Source organism: Heterodontus francisci, chromosome 13 (genome assembly GCF_036365525.1).
Source record: "Heterodontus francisci isolate sHetFra1 chromosome 13, sHetFra1.hap1, whole genome shotgun sequence".
NCBI classification, from domain to species: domain Eukaryota; kingdom Metazoa; phylum Chordata; class Chondrichthyes; order Heterodontiformes; family Heterodontidae; genus Heterodontus; species Heterodontus francisci.
The window spans coordinates 6,353,046-6,371,132 of NC_090383.1; the positions used below are offsets into that span (position 1 = coordinate 6,353,046).

General features: G+C 41.2%; 1 protein-coding gene across 2 annotated transcripts in view; it reads right to left on the bottom strand.

Annotated features, from left to right (window-relative positions):
* macrod2 (mono-ADP ribosylhydrolase 2) overlaps positions 1–18,087 on the bottom strand; it is a 916,639-nt gene that overhangs the window by 7,675 nt on the left and 890,877 nt on the right. For both annotated transcript variants that reach the window (XM_068044311.1, XM_068044310.1), the window contains one exon: positions 1,600–1,644. In XM_068044311.1, the coding sequence (XP_067900412.1) occupies positions 1,600–1,644 (45 nt within the window). The remainder of the gene's footprint in view (positions 1–1,599; positions 1,645–18,087) is intronic.

An 18,087-nucleotide genomic window follows, 5' to 3' on the forward strand; every position in this document is an offset into this window, starting at 1 on the left:
GTCACATGCAGGTAAGGACAGCAGATTTCCTTCCCTAAAGGACATTAGTGAACCAGATGGGTTTTCACAACAATTGACAATGGTTTCTTGGTTACTATGGTGGGTTTCGAACCCATGTCCCGAGGCTCTGGGTTACTGGACTAGTGACGTTACCACTAAGCGACTGCCTCATTTCCTACATTATAACAGTGACTACACTTCAAAAAGTACTTCATTGGTTGTAAAGCACTTTGAGATGTCTGGTGTCTGCCTGTCTTTCTTTCTTCCTCAGCATTTGAGCCTTTGGTTGGGAAATGCACAAGGCACAGGTAGCACACAAAAAAAAAGAGAAAACAAAAAATGAAATCCATCATTGCAACGTCTTCATTTGAAAGGCAGGAGGAACAAATCACAGACTACCTACATCAAACTGAAAATATTCACTTGCTATTAAGTAAAAAGATTTTTCCTTTGCCTTAGGGGTGCCAGGAAGCTCTTAGGATCGCCAGCTGGAACTTGCATTCACTCCTTTTAAGAAGATAGGAGGCAGAGGGTGGTAGTGGAGGGTCGTTTTTCAGATTGAAGGCCGGTGACCAGTGGTGTGCCGCAGGGATCGGTGCTGGGCCCTCTGTTGTTTGTCATATATATTAATAACTTGGATGTGAATGTAAGGGGCATGATTAGTAAATTTGCAGATGACACCAAAATTGGTGGTATAGTGGGCAGTGAAGAAGGTTGTCTAAGGTTACAACAGGATATAGATCAACTGGGACAGTGGGCAAGTGATTGGCAAATGGAATTTAATGCAGACAAGTGTGAAGTGATGCATTTTGGGAAGTTAAACCAGGGCAGGACATATACAGTGAATGGCAGGGTCTTGGGGAGTGTTCTTGAGCAGAGAGACCTTGGGTTGCAAGTACATTGTTCCCTGAAAGTGGCAACACAGGTAGACAGGGTGGTGAAGAAGGCATATGGCATGCTTGCCTTCATTGGCCGAGACATTGAGTACAAGAGTTGGGACGTTATGTTACAGTTGTACATGATGTTGGTTCGGCCGCATTTGGAGTACTGTGTGCAGTTCTGGTCGCCGCACTACAGGAAAGATGTGATTAAGCTGGAGAGGGTGCAGAAAAGATTCACAAGGATGTTGCCTGATTTGGAGGGCTTGAGTTATAAAGAGAGATTGGATAGGCTGGGTCTGTTTTCCCTGGAGCGAAGGAGGCTGAGAGGGGACATGATAGAGGTATATAAAATTATAAGAGGCATAGATAGGGTAGATAGCCAGAGTCTGTTTCCCATGGTGTGTGTAAAACTAGAGGGCATAGATTTAAGGTGAGAGGGAGGAGGTTTAAAGGGGATCAAAGGGGTACATTTTTCACACAAAGAATAGTGGGTATCTGGAATGAGCTGCCTGAGGTGGTGGTGGAGGCAGGAACAGTAGCAACATTTAACAGGCATCTGGACAGGTACTTGAATGAGCAAGGCATAGAGGGATATGGAATTAATGCAGGCAGGTGGGATTCGTGTAGATAGGCATTATGGTCAGTATGGATGTGGTGGGCCGAAGGGCCTGTTTCTATGCTGTACGACTCTATGATTCTAAGAGTTTATAATTCTCACCTTGAGTTGCAGAATTTTCTTCATCATCATTCATTTTCTGTGTACCTGTTTAAGCAAAGAAACCACTTTTAAGCAAGTATAGACTCTAATTAGCAGGACTGAATTGGGAATTATTGCATTGCATGAATGCTTTTTCACTGTGCTCTAATGCAGAGAGCTTGTGAGAAATGGTCTCATTCTGTGCAAACTGATGACAACAAATCAACGGATCCAGAGACAATAAATTGGTTGCAAGCTTTTTGTTTTGATGAATGTGAACAGGCTCCTTTACTATCCCAGGGTCACAAGAACATATGATCATCAACTTTCTGATTGCTGCTGGAATTTCTACCAGAGGTCATGCAGAGCATTGCAAACTATTTAATGTCACTCTGTAAAGTTTGATGCCTTAAATGCTGCTTATGCTATTTTTTTTTTAACTAAACCATTTGTACAGTTTTAATAGGAGCCCAAGTGTATGAAATGACAGAATAGGGTAAACTGGTGACGCTTTCACAGAAACTAGCAGATCTCCTAGGGCGTTGCTCATGAGTCAGAGGATCTGCTACTTTATCAAAGGAACATTAAACCATCTGCCATACTGTGGCTCAATGGATAGCACTTTTACCTCTGAATCAGAAAGTAGTGGGTTCAAGTCCCATTCCAGAGATTTAAACACAAAAATCCAGGCTGACACACCCAGTGCAGTACTGAGGGAGAGAGAGAGACACCGTCTTTCGGATGAGACGTTAAATTGAGGCCTAATCTGCCCTCTTGGGCGGTTGTAAAAGATCCCATGGTACTATTTCGAAAAAGAGAAGGGGAGTTCTCCCGGGTGTCTTGGCTAATATTTAGCTCTCAATCAGCATTGCAAAAAGAGATTATCACATTGCTGTTTGTGGGAGCTTGCTATGCACAAATTAGCTGCCGCATTTCTTACACGGTAACAGTGGCTACACTGCAAAGTTGGCTGTAAAATGCTTTGGGACATCATGAAAAGCGCTATCTAAATGCAAGTCTTTCTTTCAGTGTACTCTAATAGTTAATCACCTGTCACAATGCTGATGGTTAATGCAATCTCTCACTTACTGAAACTATCTTGCTGTCTCTTTTCCACTGGTTTTTCTGTTGCATTATCTTGGTCTTTCATCCTTTCCCTTTATTAGTCTAGCGATAACTTTAGAAGTAACTGCATCATGCATCATACATAAAATGTATTTTCTACAGGAGTCTAGAGACATAACTGCTGAGAAAAGTTTGGTATTTTCACATTTTATTTGGAAAACTTTCCAGCATTTTGGATTCAAACTTTTACATATATACATAAGTATATTTTCTGATGTATCTCTATTTGATTACTGCTGAATTATGTACATTGGCTGAATTAATTATTAGGAGAATGATTCTTGATTCTCACTTTAAGTTGTTCCTTGCTAGACCACTAAGCATTTTTCAGCATGGCAATTACCACTGGTGAGATTATTGGATGAATGCTTCATGTGTTCATCTGCTTTCTTAATGGAGAGTGTTTTCTCATTATTTTAAACAGGTTCACATCTTTAAGATAGACCACAAAGAATTCATAATTCACCATTTAATAGTTGGCTGGGAGTATTTTTATCAACCTACATCATTAATACTTCATGAGGAAGAAATATTTTATATCACAAGCATGCTGAATCGCTGAATGAGGATTACCGATTGACACGTATATAAAAGTGTTCTTCAAAGTATACAATGTCAATGGACATCAGTTCTGAATGAGGATTGAACAGAGTGCTCCGAAATTCCAGTGTTACGCCAATTTAACAAAGAAATATCCTTTGGGGTCCAAAGGCTGTTCAGTCTCAAAGGTCACCACAAACTCATGCACCAATATTTTGGCTACAAACTCCTTAAAAAACTACAGATAGCATCTCTAATATATTTGAGCTCATGTAAACCAATGGTGCCCATTAACTTGATGGTGCACGTTCAGGTCGTGTGGCATCACCAGGAAACAGGTGCTTTTCCAATACATAATAGGACAAATATAGTTTCAGAGAGACCATGGGCCTGTTCATCTCCCTTCCCCAATCCCCAAATTATATTTGGGGATCAAGGATAGAAACATAGAAAATAGGAGCAGGAGTAGACCATTCGGCCCTTCAAGCCTGCTCCGCCATTCATTATGATTATGGCTGATCATCCAACTCAGTAACCTGTTCCTGCTTTCGCCCCATACCCTTTGATCCCTTTAAACCCAAGAGCTATATCTAACTCCTTCTTGAAAACATACAATGTTTTGGCCTCAACTGCTTTCTGTGGTAGCGACTTCCACAGGCTCACCACTCTCTGGGTGAAGAAATTTCTCCTCATCTCAGTCTTGAAAGGTTTACCCCGTATCCTTAGACTATGACCCCTGGTTCTGGACTCCCCCACCATCGGGAACATCCTTCCTGCATCTACCCTGTCGAGTCCTGTTAAAATTTTATAAGTTTCTATGAGATCCCCCCTCATACGGATGCATACGTAATACACTGGCAGACTGGGCTCATGTGTTGTTGTCAACCACTCTCTCCCCTATGCCTTCTGGGAAAGCTGACTAGTTAAGTAAAATGAATGGAACCCCAACAATACTTTAAATCATTAAAAATAGCCTTTACCTTAGCTTCCTTCATTTCCCATGCACACAAGAAATATAAAGATACTGTAGGAACGTGCAGCAGGACAAAATGTTAAGGTGTCAGAGGGACATAGAAACCAACAGCACACAGGTGCAGTAGGATATTTTATAGCTCTCGAGAGCAGTAATATTTTCTTGCTCTCCAAAGTGAAATCAAATCTGAACCCGTCTGAATTGAAGCAACTTTAAACGGCCTTACGCAAACCTAAATCAATTCAGCTTGGGCTTGAAATTCCACTTGGTCCTCATGCAAATATCCAACAGACCAGTGGGATTTTTGATTGAAACATTATATACTTCCAGCATGACCACTAGAATTTACAATAAGTCTAAAATCCATGTGTGTCTTTCTGTAAAGATAAAGCAGAAATAACAATCCCCTAATGCACTGCACACTGTGGTACTTCTACTGAAGCAAAAGATGGACTCAGTGATGATTAAGGTAACTTTATGAAGCTTGTATCCATACCTCTGGAAACTTTGAAAGTGCACATGATACATTATGCTGCCAAGATGGATGACCTTAAACTCAGCAAAACTTTGTGACTACACCCACGGATTAAAATAGAAAAGCATGACATAATAACAAGCAGCTGAAACGTGGCTACAACTGGGTCAAGATTATACCTGGGTATAAACTTTCAGAAGGAATAGAGAAGAAAGAAAAACAAGAGAGTGGTATTAATCAGACAATATCAAGGGACTGGAGCTTATAGGTTTAAATGGAGAAATGGTTTAAACAGAATCACTTTTGATTGAGCTGAGAAACAGTAAGGGATCAATCATATTACTGGGAGTATATTATAGACTGTCAAATAGTGGAAAGGAAATTGAGAATGAAGTACTACTTTGACCAAGGCTCTGGTTAATGAAGTGGAGCAATTAGGCGACCTAAAACTGGGGAACATTTCAGAAGCACTGATCCCAATATAATTAGCTTCACATGTAAGGGTAGAAATAGTAAAAGAAAAGTTGAGGACAAAGTACTGACTGGATAAAGGAAAATTATAACAACTGACATTTATATAGCACTTTTCATAGAATCATAGAGTTGTTACAGCACAAAATAAGACCATTCAACCGTCAAGTCTATACTGGTTCTCTGCAACAGCACAGAATCATAGAATGATAAACTAAAAATTTTAACACTAAAATATTCCAAGGCACTTCAAAGGAGTGATTATCAAACAAAACTTGACATGGAGTCATGTAAAGAGATACTAGGACAGGTGCCCAAAAACTTGGTCAAAGAGACAGGTGTTAAGATGCATCTTAAAGGAGGAGACAGAGGTAGAGAGGCAGAGCGTTTTAGGGAGTGAATTCCAGAGATTGGGGTCAAGGCAGCTGAAGGCACGACTGACAATGGTAGAGCGATTAAAAACGGGGGTGTGCAAGAGGCCAGAATTGCAGAGATCTCGGAGAGTTGTAGGGCTGGAGGTGATCACAGAAATAGGGAGGTGCATGCAACTGGAGGAATTTGTAATAAGATAGTCAAAGTTGGGGTAGGAAATGCAAACTTATATTGGAAAGGGAGGGTAGGTACAGGAATTAGATAAGTATTTTGCCTTAGTTTTCACAGAGTAAGTGGATATTGAAATTGTGGAACCACTAGAGGTGGGTGTATAACAGAGAAATGGCGCTAAAATTTAAAATTTAACTCAAATTTAAGATGGACAAATGACAGGGACCTGACCCTCTACATTTAAGGAACCTGAGGGATACTTCGGAAGGAAAACTGTAGCAGCTAGCTGTAGTGGAAAATATGACTTCACTCTGAGAAAAGGGACAGGAAATAATAGATCAGTAAATTCTATTGTAGATTACCAACAACTTTAAATAGTCAAATTAAATTGGAGAAACTTGAGTTTATCAACATTCATTTCTAGAAGTCAAGTCCTGCTTGATCAACTGATAAAATTCTTTGAAGAAATAACAATAAAGGAAATGAATGTGGTCATTTGAATTTTCAAAAAGGATTTGATAAGGTACCACATAACTGACATTAGAAAGTAGTTAAAGGGGAAGGTGGCCATGTAGATAGAGAGATGGTTGGATCGGAGAAAAGAAAGCGTAGACAGAGTCTTCTGCAGGCTTCTGCGTTGAAGATGCTCTAATTCATCATATCTGGATTTAAGCATTAAGGGAACAAGACACCATGTTGTGATGAGGATGCGAAAGACTGCAGGAGACCAAAATAACCGAGCAAGGTGAGCAGATAAGCAGCAGATGCAGAAAAATTGTTCAGTAATTGTTCGTGGAGGAGAGGCAAATATGCCATAAACAGCAACATTTCTAATGGGTTAGAAAAGTGCGAGGACTCCTTGATGTACACGTCAAAAACAGCAGATAAAGATAAAAATGGTGAATGGATTTGTTGGTTTGATATCTTGAGATTTTGAAAACAAAAGGCAAGGAGGTAATGTTGAACTTTTACCAGATCTTAGATGGCATATGACCTTAGACCACACAGCTGAACAATTGGAATACTGATAAGAGATTTGGGTGCATAATTATGGGAAGGATATGAAAACAGTGGGAAAAGAGTAGTATTGATTCACTAGGGCAGTATCAGAGATATAAAGGTTGCATGCGTGAAAAGAGACTTAAGAAGTTGGGGCTTTTTTCACTAGAGCTATAAAGGTTAAGAGGTGGCCTTCCAGGTTATGAAGCATGATGAAGTAAATAATGATATCACTTTTTACAGTGAGCAAAGTGGTAATGACATAGCACAAATGTAAGATTACAAAAAGACTAAGAGGAGGTTAATAAAAATCAGTGCTTGAAAGAGATAGGTAAGTGGAGTCTTAATGATATAAATGAATGAATGATAAAGTAATTATAAAATGATATGGTCGTTGAAGATACTGAACTATCGAGAAGTGTGCCTAATCTGACCCAACTGAAACCATAACTGAACTCCCATTAACTTTTTAATGGAATTGATGCAAATCCCAGTATTAGCATCGTGCCACTACTTCAACACAACTTTTACATACTAATTCTGCAGAACTGTGACTCATTGGGAAGCATAGGAATTGCATCTTATTATTGGCTATTTCCATCCTGATGTATCTACCTCAAATGTTGGTAATCAAATACAGTCTGAAAATGCTTTCTGCACTATCAAAAATTCCCAGGGCAGGTACTGCACAAACCAGATAGAGTAAAGCTCCCTTACAAGGTTCTGCTGTAGGGTTAGATTTTTAAAAAGGGACAAAACCCGCATGGAGCATAAACACTGACTTGGACCAGTTATGCCAAATGGTCTATTTCTGTATTGTAATTTCTACATTATTTTGCAGATGATAAGAATTTATATTTACATTTTGGACACTAAGAGAATCAAGGGATAGGAATGTGAAGGTGGAGCTGAGGTAGAATTTCAGCCATGACCTTACTGAATGGCGGAGGAGGCTTGGTGAGGGGGCAGTATGACCTACTCCTGCTCCTATTCCTTTTGCTCTTATACTTTAACTGAACTGGGAGTGTGATTGATTGAAGGCTGTACAATATCTTTCAGTCAGCTTTTTTTCACATTTACCTGCCTAACTTGACATTCAGATATAAATATGCCCACTGGAATTGTGTTAGCTATTTTGCCCCTCTTAAATTGCTATCCTTGGAAATAAAGTAACTCCTGACAAAATAAAGAGACCTAATAGAAACAGCAGCAGCACTGTAAATGTTAATTAAATAAATGCTGAGAGTGACGAAAAAAAGACAACACAGAAATGAAATGCTACTTGATCAATATATTTAGGGGATGAGCACATTTAAACTTGGGCTGTCAACACAGGCGTCCCAAATCGTGAATGGTTTTGATAGAGTAAATAAAGAGAAACTGTTTCCAGTGGCAGAAAGGTCAGAACCAGAGGACACAGATTTAAGGTGATTGACAATAAGAGCCAGAGGTGACACGAGATAACTTTTTAACTCAGCGAGTTGTTATGATCTGCTATGCACTGCCTGAAAAAGCAATGGAAGCAGATTCAATAGGAACACTCAAAAGAGAATCGGGTAAATATTGAAGGGAAAAAATTTACAGGGCTGTGGGGAAGGGGCAGGGGAGCATAGGATTAATTGGATAGCTCTACCAAAGAGTCAGCACAGGCATGATGGGGCAAATGGCCTCCTTTTGTGCAGTATTATTCAATGATTCTTGAAAGATGCATGTTTAAAATTAACAAGGCTGAAATGGATCTATCGAACAGACTGCCAGCAAAGTAGCTGATGCTGCACTGATTAATTCCTTTGAAAAGAGCTGGAAAAAGTGCTGATTGGGGTAGAGGGCTTGTAGGGCAGATACAGACTAGAGATGCTGTTGTTTCTATCCTGTGGGGGGGGGGGGGGGGGGGTCACAATGGGGGAGGCAAGAGGCCAAGTTATGAAATCAAGATGTTGTGGGACGAGGGAAATTCTGCTGGATTAGCTTCAAAGGTCAGGGAGCATCAATGCAGAACTTCAGCCCAGAAGGTTTAAACAAGATGGATAGAGGCCATGACAGTGTGGGGCAATGGGATGCTGGACCACATTACTAAATTCTGAGAGGGGGTGGGGGGAGCCTGGTCTCCTGGAAAAATGAGTCTTTTTCACGTAATGAGGAAGAAGAGAAACCACAAAGGAAATAACGCAGATTAAAATCTGTCTGGAAATCTGATGGATGGGGACAGATCTGTTCTGGGATCATCAGAATAATGCCCCTTAAATGCGGATAGTTGCCACTGCAAGTTAAAGATACGAACACTGGAAGGTAGTTAAAACCTATAGGTGCAAAAATAGAATTAAGGAGGGGTGTGGGAGGGGAGAGTGGTGGCCAGCAGCAGCCTGGGTTCTTTTGTTCCTCCTGGCTCCATGTTCAAGTATGTATATATTGAGTTTTGCTGAAAATAGAGACATGTTGTCGAAGCTTTTAGTCTTGCACTCATCAGGACAATTCACAAGAACACCAATGTAAGGGAAAACAACAACTTTATACCGTACGTACACACATTGCACCTGTTTCAGCTAAACAAAATAAGTGACAGCCATTCACTGGTTCTTTCCTCAGACCAATCTGAGTCAAGCTGCCTGGCTTAAATTTCAAACAAAACTTGACAGTTAACTCTCAGTCGCCATAAACTGATGCATTCTCCACGGCAACACCTCTATCAATCAGAGTCCACTTGCCAACCAAACAGCACTCTCTTCTCATACAGTATAAAGTTGTTGCTTTCCCTTACATAGTTATTCTTGCGAATTGTCCTGATGAGTGCAAGACAAAAAGCTTCAACAACATGTCTCTATTTTCAACAATACTCCAATTCTGTACTACCAAATGACTATAAGTATATCTTTTTAAAACTTACTTTGTTGGTTGTGGCCTAGCAGGCAGTTCCTTTAAGTCCACACGTAGGCCTGGTTTTCCTGAGTGCAGACAGTGCGTCATGGAAATCCAATCTCACAGTGTTGACCTCAAACAGGTTTTTGGACCCTTATGTATAGATTGAGTCAAGGGCTGTTTATGACGAGAAATTGAGCAGGATGTGCCTATACTCTCTTGAGTTTAGAAGAATGAGAGGTGATCTCATTGAAACGTATAAAATTCTCAACAATGCTTTACAGGGTAGTTGCTGAGAGGCTGTTTCCCTGGCTGGAGATTCTAGAACAAGGGGCCATAGTCTCAGGATATGGGACTGGCCATTGAGATAGGAAGAAATACCTTCACTTAGAGGGCTGTGAATCCTTGGAATTTTTTTAAAAATCCCAGACGGCTATGCATGCTCAGTCATTGAGTATATTCAAGGCTGAGATCGATAGATTTTTGGATACTAGGGGAATCAGGGGATTCGGTAATAGGACGGGAAAGTGTGGAGGTGGAAGATCAGCCATGATCTTATTGAATGGGGCTGAAATGCCTACTCCTGCTCCTATTTCTATGTTCTTATTTGCATATGCATGCAATAGGTGCGGTCTCAGGTGCGGCACGGCACGGCATGCGGATCTTTTGATCTTTACCAATTTGCCTCACTATTGTCGGCCATGCCTGCAGCTGCCAAAGCTTTAAGCTCTGGAATTCCCTCTCTAAACCTCTCTCTCCTCCTGTAAGATGCTCCTTAAAACATACCTCTTTGACCAAGCTTTTGGCCACCTGTCCTAATATCTCCTTATGTGGCTCCATACCAAATTTTGTTTGATACTTTCTCCCGTGATGCACCTTGGGACATTTTTACTATGTTAAAGGCACTAGATAAATGCAAGTTGTAATGTCATGGTCTTACCTTGGTGGTTCTTCCGCAGACTACAGCAGCCCTTTAAGGACTGCTGGTTAGGCTGCTGTAGAACATAAAAGCCTCTGAGCTTCTGTGGTAAAAACATCGACGGGGATTTTGCCCAACATGGCAGGAAGGTTCTGTAAACAGATGCAGGACCCTTCCTGGTATATTTAAACTCAGGCTAATGCTGATATCAGCTGGGTGCCATGATGCCTGAGAGCAGCACGGTACAATATAGCAGTAACTGTGTGGCTGCTGCCCAAATCAGGCGCAGGGCTTCACCTTTAGAAATTGGTACATGTTGCGTCCTGTTTTATGTCTGAGAAACAGGTGAAACTCACACCAATTTCTACCACCAGCATGTAACAATATTGTTATGATTGTAGCTGTCCGCAAGCTATCACATAGACAAATATACCCCCAACTATTAAAACACATTTTCTTCATTTTGCTGCACTTTACTGACTTGAAAGTTTAGAAATTTCTGAAATGAAAATACTTTTCAGTAGCTGTGAGTTTTAAGTTCAACAGTGCGATCATACAGAATCCTACTCTGCGAATCAGTCCACTAATTACACAAAAATTAGGCCATACTATTTGCTTTTTCATTGCCCAAAGGTGCTTGGATAGGCTCTTCCACTCTGAATCAATTATGCAGTGGCCTGTGACCTGCCTGGAGGGAAGTGGCCCCCTGTTAAATACTCACACAAATATACTAAAATAGGTAGAGGGCTCATCATCAATATTCCCCAGATTAAAACAAGAAAGGGGCCTCCAATGCTTGCTGACATTGTTCTCTCATATGGCTTTGACTAACCTTACAAGATTTCCTTCACAAATCTTTATTGAAATTACTCAGGTCTTTAGTCAATCCCCTGTGGAGTCTGAAAGCCAAAATCTAATTGCACAACACTAAGACATGCTTGATGTGATGGGAAAGCCCTGAAGCTTTGAAAGACTGAAATCTCTGACCATCTGCTTGCCATGCCAATGAACAAACAATGGAACCAAAGAGAAATGGCACTCAGTACCTGGGATTCTTTTAATTATCAGTTTAGTGAAACCGTCAGCATGTGGAGGACATATGAAAGCAAGTGTGCGGAATACCAGCTCCCAGAGTGACTATTTAAAATAAATAGGAAGTACCCATCAATCATGTCAGCATTTAATTATCTTGGTGCTTATTTACCAAAAGTGGAATCTCGTTATATCCCATCACAAAAGAAATCACATCCAGAGTTGAATACAAGTTGTAGTTTGTATTAAACAAAATTATAAATAAATTGGCCTAGGCACAGATCAGGTCATCGCAAAATAAGTTGGTGTGCTTAATCAAATTTGATAACAGCTGTGACTTTATTTCTGCAGCGGCTGAAGCACGGGCAGGATGTTGGTTATTTGTCCTCCTCCTTGAAAGATGGAATGTAGCTCGAACCTTTGCTGAGAACTCCAAATTGACAAAACAGAATCATAGAATTGTTACAGCGCAGAAGGAGGCCATTCGATCCCATCGTGTCCGCACCAGCTCTCCGAATGAGCAAATCGCTTAGTGCCATTCTCCCTCCTTCTTCCCATAACCCTGCCCATTCTTCCTTTTCAGATAACAGTCTAATTCCCTTTCAAATGCCTTGATTGAACCTGTCTCCACAACACTCTCAGGCACTGCATTCCAGACCTTAACCACTCGCTCTGTGAAAAAGTTTTTCCGCATGTCCCTTTTGCCAATCACTTTAAATTTGTGGCCTCAAGTTCTTGATCCTTTCATGAGTGGGAAGTTTTTTCCTATCCATTCTGTCCAGACGCTTCACGACTTTGAATATCTCTATCAAATCACCTCTCAGCCTTCTCATCTCCAAGGAAAACAATCCCAACTTCTCCAATGTATATTCATAACTGAATTTCCTCACACCTGGAACCATTCTTGTGAATCTTTTCTGTACTCTCTCCAATGCCTTCACATGTTTCCTAAAGCACGGCACCCAGAACTGAATGCAATACTCCAGCTGAGGCCGAACTAGTGTCTTATATAAGTTCAACATAGCCTCCTTGCTCTTGTACTCTATGCCCCTATTAATAAAGCCCAGGATACTGTATGCTTTATTTACTGCGTGCTCAACCTGTCCTGCCGCCTTCAATGACATATGCACATATACACCTGGATCCCTCTGCTCTTGCACCCCCTTTAGAATTGTACCCTTTATGTTATATTGTCTCTCCATGTTCTTCCTAACAAAATGAATCACATCAATATTGTGTATGGCTTGAGAATTGATGGGTTAAACCCCAGAACAAAAAAAACCTGTTCCACCATAATATGTTCCATGTTTTAGAGCAGAGTAATTAGAAAATTAACTCCACGTTTCATATGAAGTTGCTGGCTTAAGGTAGTATTTGCATCAACCATGAGTTCAAATCCCACTATGGCAGCTGTGGAATTTAAATTCAGTTAATCAATAAATCTGCAATTAAAAAGCGAATCTCAGTAATGATGACAGTGAAGCTACTGGATTGACATAAAAACACATCTGGTTCACTAATGTCGTTGAGGTCTGGCCTACATGTAACTCCAGACTCACAATTCGGGGTGGACCTTGCCAACGATGCCCATATCCTGTGAATGATTTTAAAAACCCTGTCTATTGAACAGTACTGACGCTAATCACTACAACTTGGAAGGCTTTTTTTGGATTGCAGAATACTGTCTGTAGTCTGGTCAAATTTTGAGTGCTCTGTGCAGCAGATAACCAGTTGACAACTAGAAGAATTATATAAGTAAAAAAACACAGAAAACGTCTGTGAATGTGATAGTAACTCATATAAATAAATAATGTGCGATAAATGTTGAAATACAAAAATAAGAATGTAACACTATGTTTTTCTGTCACTTCATGAATTATATATTAATGTTGTCAGTATTTAAGAATATTAATTGGAGCTACTTAGTTTGACGTTATTGTAAGAGCATACTATCTCTGTAGGATGCTACCTATATATGGATCCGAAGTAAATTCTAACATTGTGAAGGTGCATCACAAAATACTTAAAAGTGTAGATTTATCTTGTTTACTCTCCAGATTCTGTCTACAGGATGGAGCACAAGAAACCTAGGAAAATGCAGGATGGGAAAGACACTGTCATCTATCTGGCCAGTCACAAAACGTGGACTAGTTAAGGGGCATATTTTACATACTATTACTTCCACTGCTTCTCAACTCTTCCATATCACTGTGATTTAGCAAGTTAACACTTGCCAATACATCTTCAGGTGGAAAGAGAGAGGCACTTGTGTTTGAAGACACAAGGCACTTCAGCATCGAGGGTGTGCGCTGACATGCTAATCTGAAGCAGAGTAGCTCCAACAGACCTAGGTTTGGAGTGGTGGCAGCAACGAAGATAAACAAGCAAAACCGCTGGCTTATGTTTGAGTCCCATTCCCCAGGGACACCAGCTTAAGTGTAAAGGTGTCTTACAATTCCGCATTTGAGAAGTTAAAAAAACATAAGACTGCATCATGAGAGGGGGTGGAGCAGGTCGGAGGACCGCATCGGGAGTCTGTTCCTGGGTCCGGCCAAGGTGGCCATTTAACATGTGCAGGTGGGACGCAGCCTGTGTGGGGTGGGGGGGGGGGGGGGGTGGTTGCTCTGTGGTTGACATCCACAATCACGTTTATGATTTAATTATTATTTGAGTGATGTCACTGCACTGTTTATCGTTATTATTGTTTGTTTTATGCTTGTGAAAGCCTAGGGGCACTTGCCATAATGTCTGGTGACACAGGGGCAACACTGCTTATGTTCTGCTTCTTTTAGCTTGACCATATGTTACTTTCCTATTTTAGTGATACCCTAAAAGGTGCTGATTCATCTACTGGTCTTACGTCTGTGGCTCAGCAGGCTGCAGTCTTGCCTCTGAATTAGAAGGTTGTGGGTTTGAACCTTGCTCCAGAGACTTTAGCACAAATATCTAGGCTGACAGCCCAGGGAGAAGTAAAATGGGCTGGAAATAAACAGCAGATCGATTAGGGTCAATGTTTTAGATAAGAGATACGGGGTGAAATTCAACTTCTGCAGCAACAGGCAGCCTGTCTGTCTGTCATCTTTATTGACAATTTTGTTGTGGGATGGCAACGGCAAGTTCTGGAATCTATGGGGCTGTTGGACTGAGAAGATTCTCTTTGAGAAATAAAATCTTTAAAGAAAGTACGCTAAAAGGGGCATATCACCTTTAAACACAAGCATTTTGCCAAGATTTTCCGGAGAGCTGGTGGTGTAGTGGTAATGTCACTGGACTAGTATTCCAGAGGCCATTGCTCCAGGAACATGGGTTCGATTCCCGGCATGGCAGGCGGTGAAATTTGAATTCAATTAATAAATCTTGAATTAAAAAGCTGCTAGTCTAATGGTGACCATGAAACCATCGTCAATTGTTGCATCTGGTTCACTCATGTCCCTTTAGGGAAGGAAATCTGCCATCCTTACCTGGTCTGGCCTACATATAGTGGTTGATGTTTAAAAAAAATGCCCTATCAAGCGCTATAAATGCTGGCCTAGCCAGCAACACCCACATCCCATGAACAAATAAAAAGTTTCAGCAGCTAGCACTGTACCGATACATATGCAAAAGCGTGTCAACCTGTGTAAGTTGCTGCTTACCTGTTACAGCAAGTGGGAGTCAATTTGCGCACAGCAAGATCCCACAAACAGCAATGTGATAATGACCAGATAATCTGTTTTAGTGATGATGATTGAGGGATCAATATTGTCCGTGACACCTGGGGAGAACTCCCCTGCTCTTCTTTGAAATAGTGCCACGGGATCTTTAACAGCCACCTGAGAGGGCACATCTCGCCTCTGACACTGCAGCACTCCCTCTGTACTGCACTGGAGATCCAGCTTAGATTCTGTGCTCACGTCTCTGGAGTGGGGCTCAAACCACCGACAACTTACCTCAGAGGTGAGAGTGCTATCCTCTGAGCCTTGGCTGACACTGCCCAGGCTTAGACCTAAACCACAACATGCTCACAGATAGACTTTGAGTCTCACGCTGTCCAGTTTGCAATTTGAGTCACAGCCCCTCTTCTTAATGCAGGTGTTAGGTTAGGTGGATGAAGAAAGGGGATAAAGATGCTCAAGAAAGGGGGAAATCTGCCTAAATACTTAAGAGAGATACAGCACTGAAACAGGCCCTGTGCCGACCATCAACCACCCACTTATACTAATCCTACATTAATCCCATATTCCCTACACATCCCCACCTTTCCTCAAGTCTCCTACCACCTACCTACACTAGGGGCAATTTACAATGGCCAATTTACCTATCAACCTGCAAGTTTTTGGCAGTGGGAGGAAACCGGAGCACCCGGCGGAAACCCACGCGGTCACAGGGAGAACTTGCAAACTCCGCACAGGCAGTACCCAGAACCGAACCCGGGTCGCTGGAGCTGTGAGGCTGCAGTGCTAACCACTGCGCCACTGTGCTGCCCCAAACATAAAGCTAAGAAATACACACTTTTAAGGTCAGAAAATATGGGGATCTTCAAACCTGTGCAATAGTCATTGCGCATGCGTGAGAGCATGAGAAGGATTTTAAAAAAGGGCTGCTAAATACAATCTCGCTGTTTTGCTTCATACTGAGGTACTTACATACAAGCCGTGCACACTGCATTATTTCATTCCTCGCATGAGAAAAACGGGAATGTGTTTGGCTGTTATTTCAGCCCGATTCATTCTCAGCCTTGCACTCTTGGCTTCACAGGGACATGACGGGAACTCACTTCAGTCCTTCAGCTAAGAGCAGTCAGGTTACTTGTGTTTTGCTAACAGGGACTGTTTTGGGAAGCATTGTACACCAAGATATAAATGTTTCAATTCAACATCAGGTGGGTAAATCTTTTTAGAGAATTTTTAGAAAAATACATCAATCATGATGACTGATAGGAATAATTATGATGTTACTCTGAAGAGGGTGAACTTTAGTTCAGGTCTAAGTCAGACAGATGGTGAGACAGGAGCTTTCAATAGACAGCTGCTTTAGGGCATGGTGTTAATTCACATCAATTCTACCTACTTTTAGTTCTTCAAACTATCTTTCTCTACAGACTAGACCTGTTTCTACCTAACTTGCTCCGTATTTTTCACAAATCGATCCTTTGATAAGCTCTTGTTATTTTGAAAGATATCATCTTATATTCTGATATGGTGATTCTAGTTAACAGGTTAAAACAAATCTAGTTAGGTAGATGCTAAAATAATCTAATCCCCTTTCCTGTTGATCTACACAGCCAATATTATTGTCTACTCATTACCCATGTTTTATAGATAAGATGGCTCACAGCTTGAATTAGTCAAACAATCCTCTTAAATACAAGGGACTTGGGAGCCACAGACAAAATTCTGCAGGCTTACAGCAGAACAATAACTTCTTAAACTGATCCTTGTGTCAGACATGTGAGGTTGAATGAGGTTGAAATTAATCTTTTGCCTCTTGAAAGAGTCAGCTCCCGTTAGGCATTGGATGTTGGAATAAATTGCCGCACAATCTCAAATACATGGAGGCTGATTTTCATTGTCACAGTGCCTGACAGCGGGGTGGCAGGAGCTGTGAATTCCTGTGGAAAAGCTGGTTTTATGCTGGTTTACAGTCTCTCCGTTGGGGGCGGGTTGGCGTTTGAAACTCCTGCCTGAAGTTGGTGAGGAAGGTTACTGGTGTTTCAAGACTCTGACGAGGGACAATCTTCACTTGCACTCAATGAGTGGGCCATTTACCTTTGAAACAGTCTACATGTAAATCAATGGCTTGAGTGAAGGAATACAGCTGGGGTGGGGAGTGCGGGAGAGTTTCCGCTTTGAATGCAAACTACGCTTGAAATTGCGCTGTTTTTCCGATGTGAAGTTAGGGTTCAAGTTACTGCCCAAACTCATTTGCATAATCACAAATGTGAAATCTTCCACGTGCAAATGGGCAACGTAACAGAACACCATCGTTTCTTACTTTCTTTTGCATTAAAAATATTTCTTCAGGTATTAAAGAGTGGTAACCTTAAATATTTTTAATATGTAAAGATTTTTAAAATGTGCCTACTAATGCTTATGGGCCTTTAAAAAACAAATTTAATTTGTAGAGCTTTCTCGAATGGTCATGAATGGCAGAAACTCGCCATGCTTATTATTTTAAACTGGGAGCATGGGCAGTTTTCTGCGCCATATTTTTTAAGCCAGCGTTGAAGATTGCAGATGCTTGAGGTACGTTGATCGTAACTTGCCGTTTAAAATTTCCCAATCTTTTGTTCAGCCAAGTTCAGCTGGATTGTGCTGATAAAACCAATGCAAACTAATGGAAACAAACTCTAGGGTGCCAACTCAATTTACAGGGTGGGCTTGATGTGACATCCTGGCACTTGGAGTGGGCCACATTCAGCGACAGCTATTTGGACACACTGGGAGATAGAAATTGTTTTGCGTTTCATCCTTTCTTTGGGTGTAATATGGAAACAGTTTTTCACTTCTTATCCACAATAAGGTCCCCAAGTTTCCCTCGCACCTTCATTGGTTGCTGCATTATCAGCATTGCTCCCATTCCCCACTTTGCCGCTGA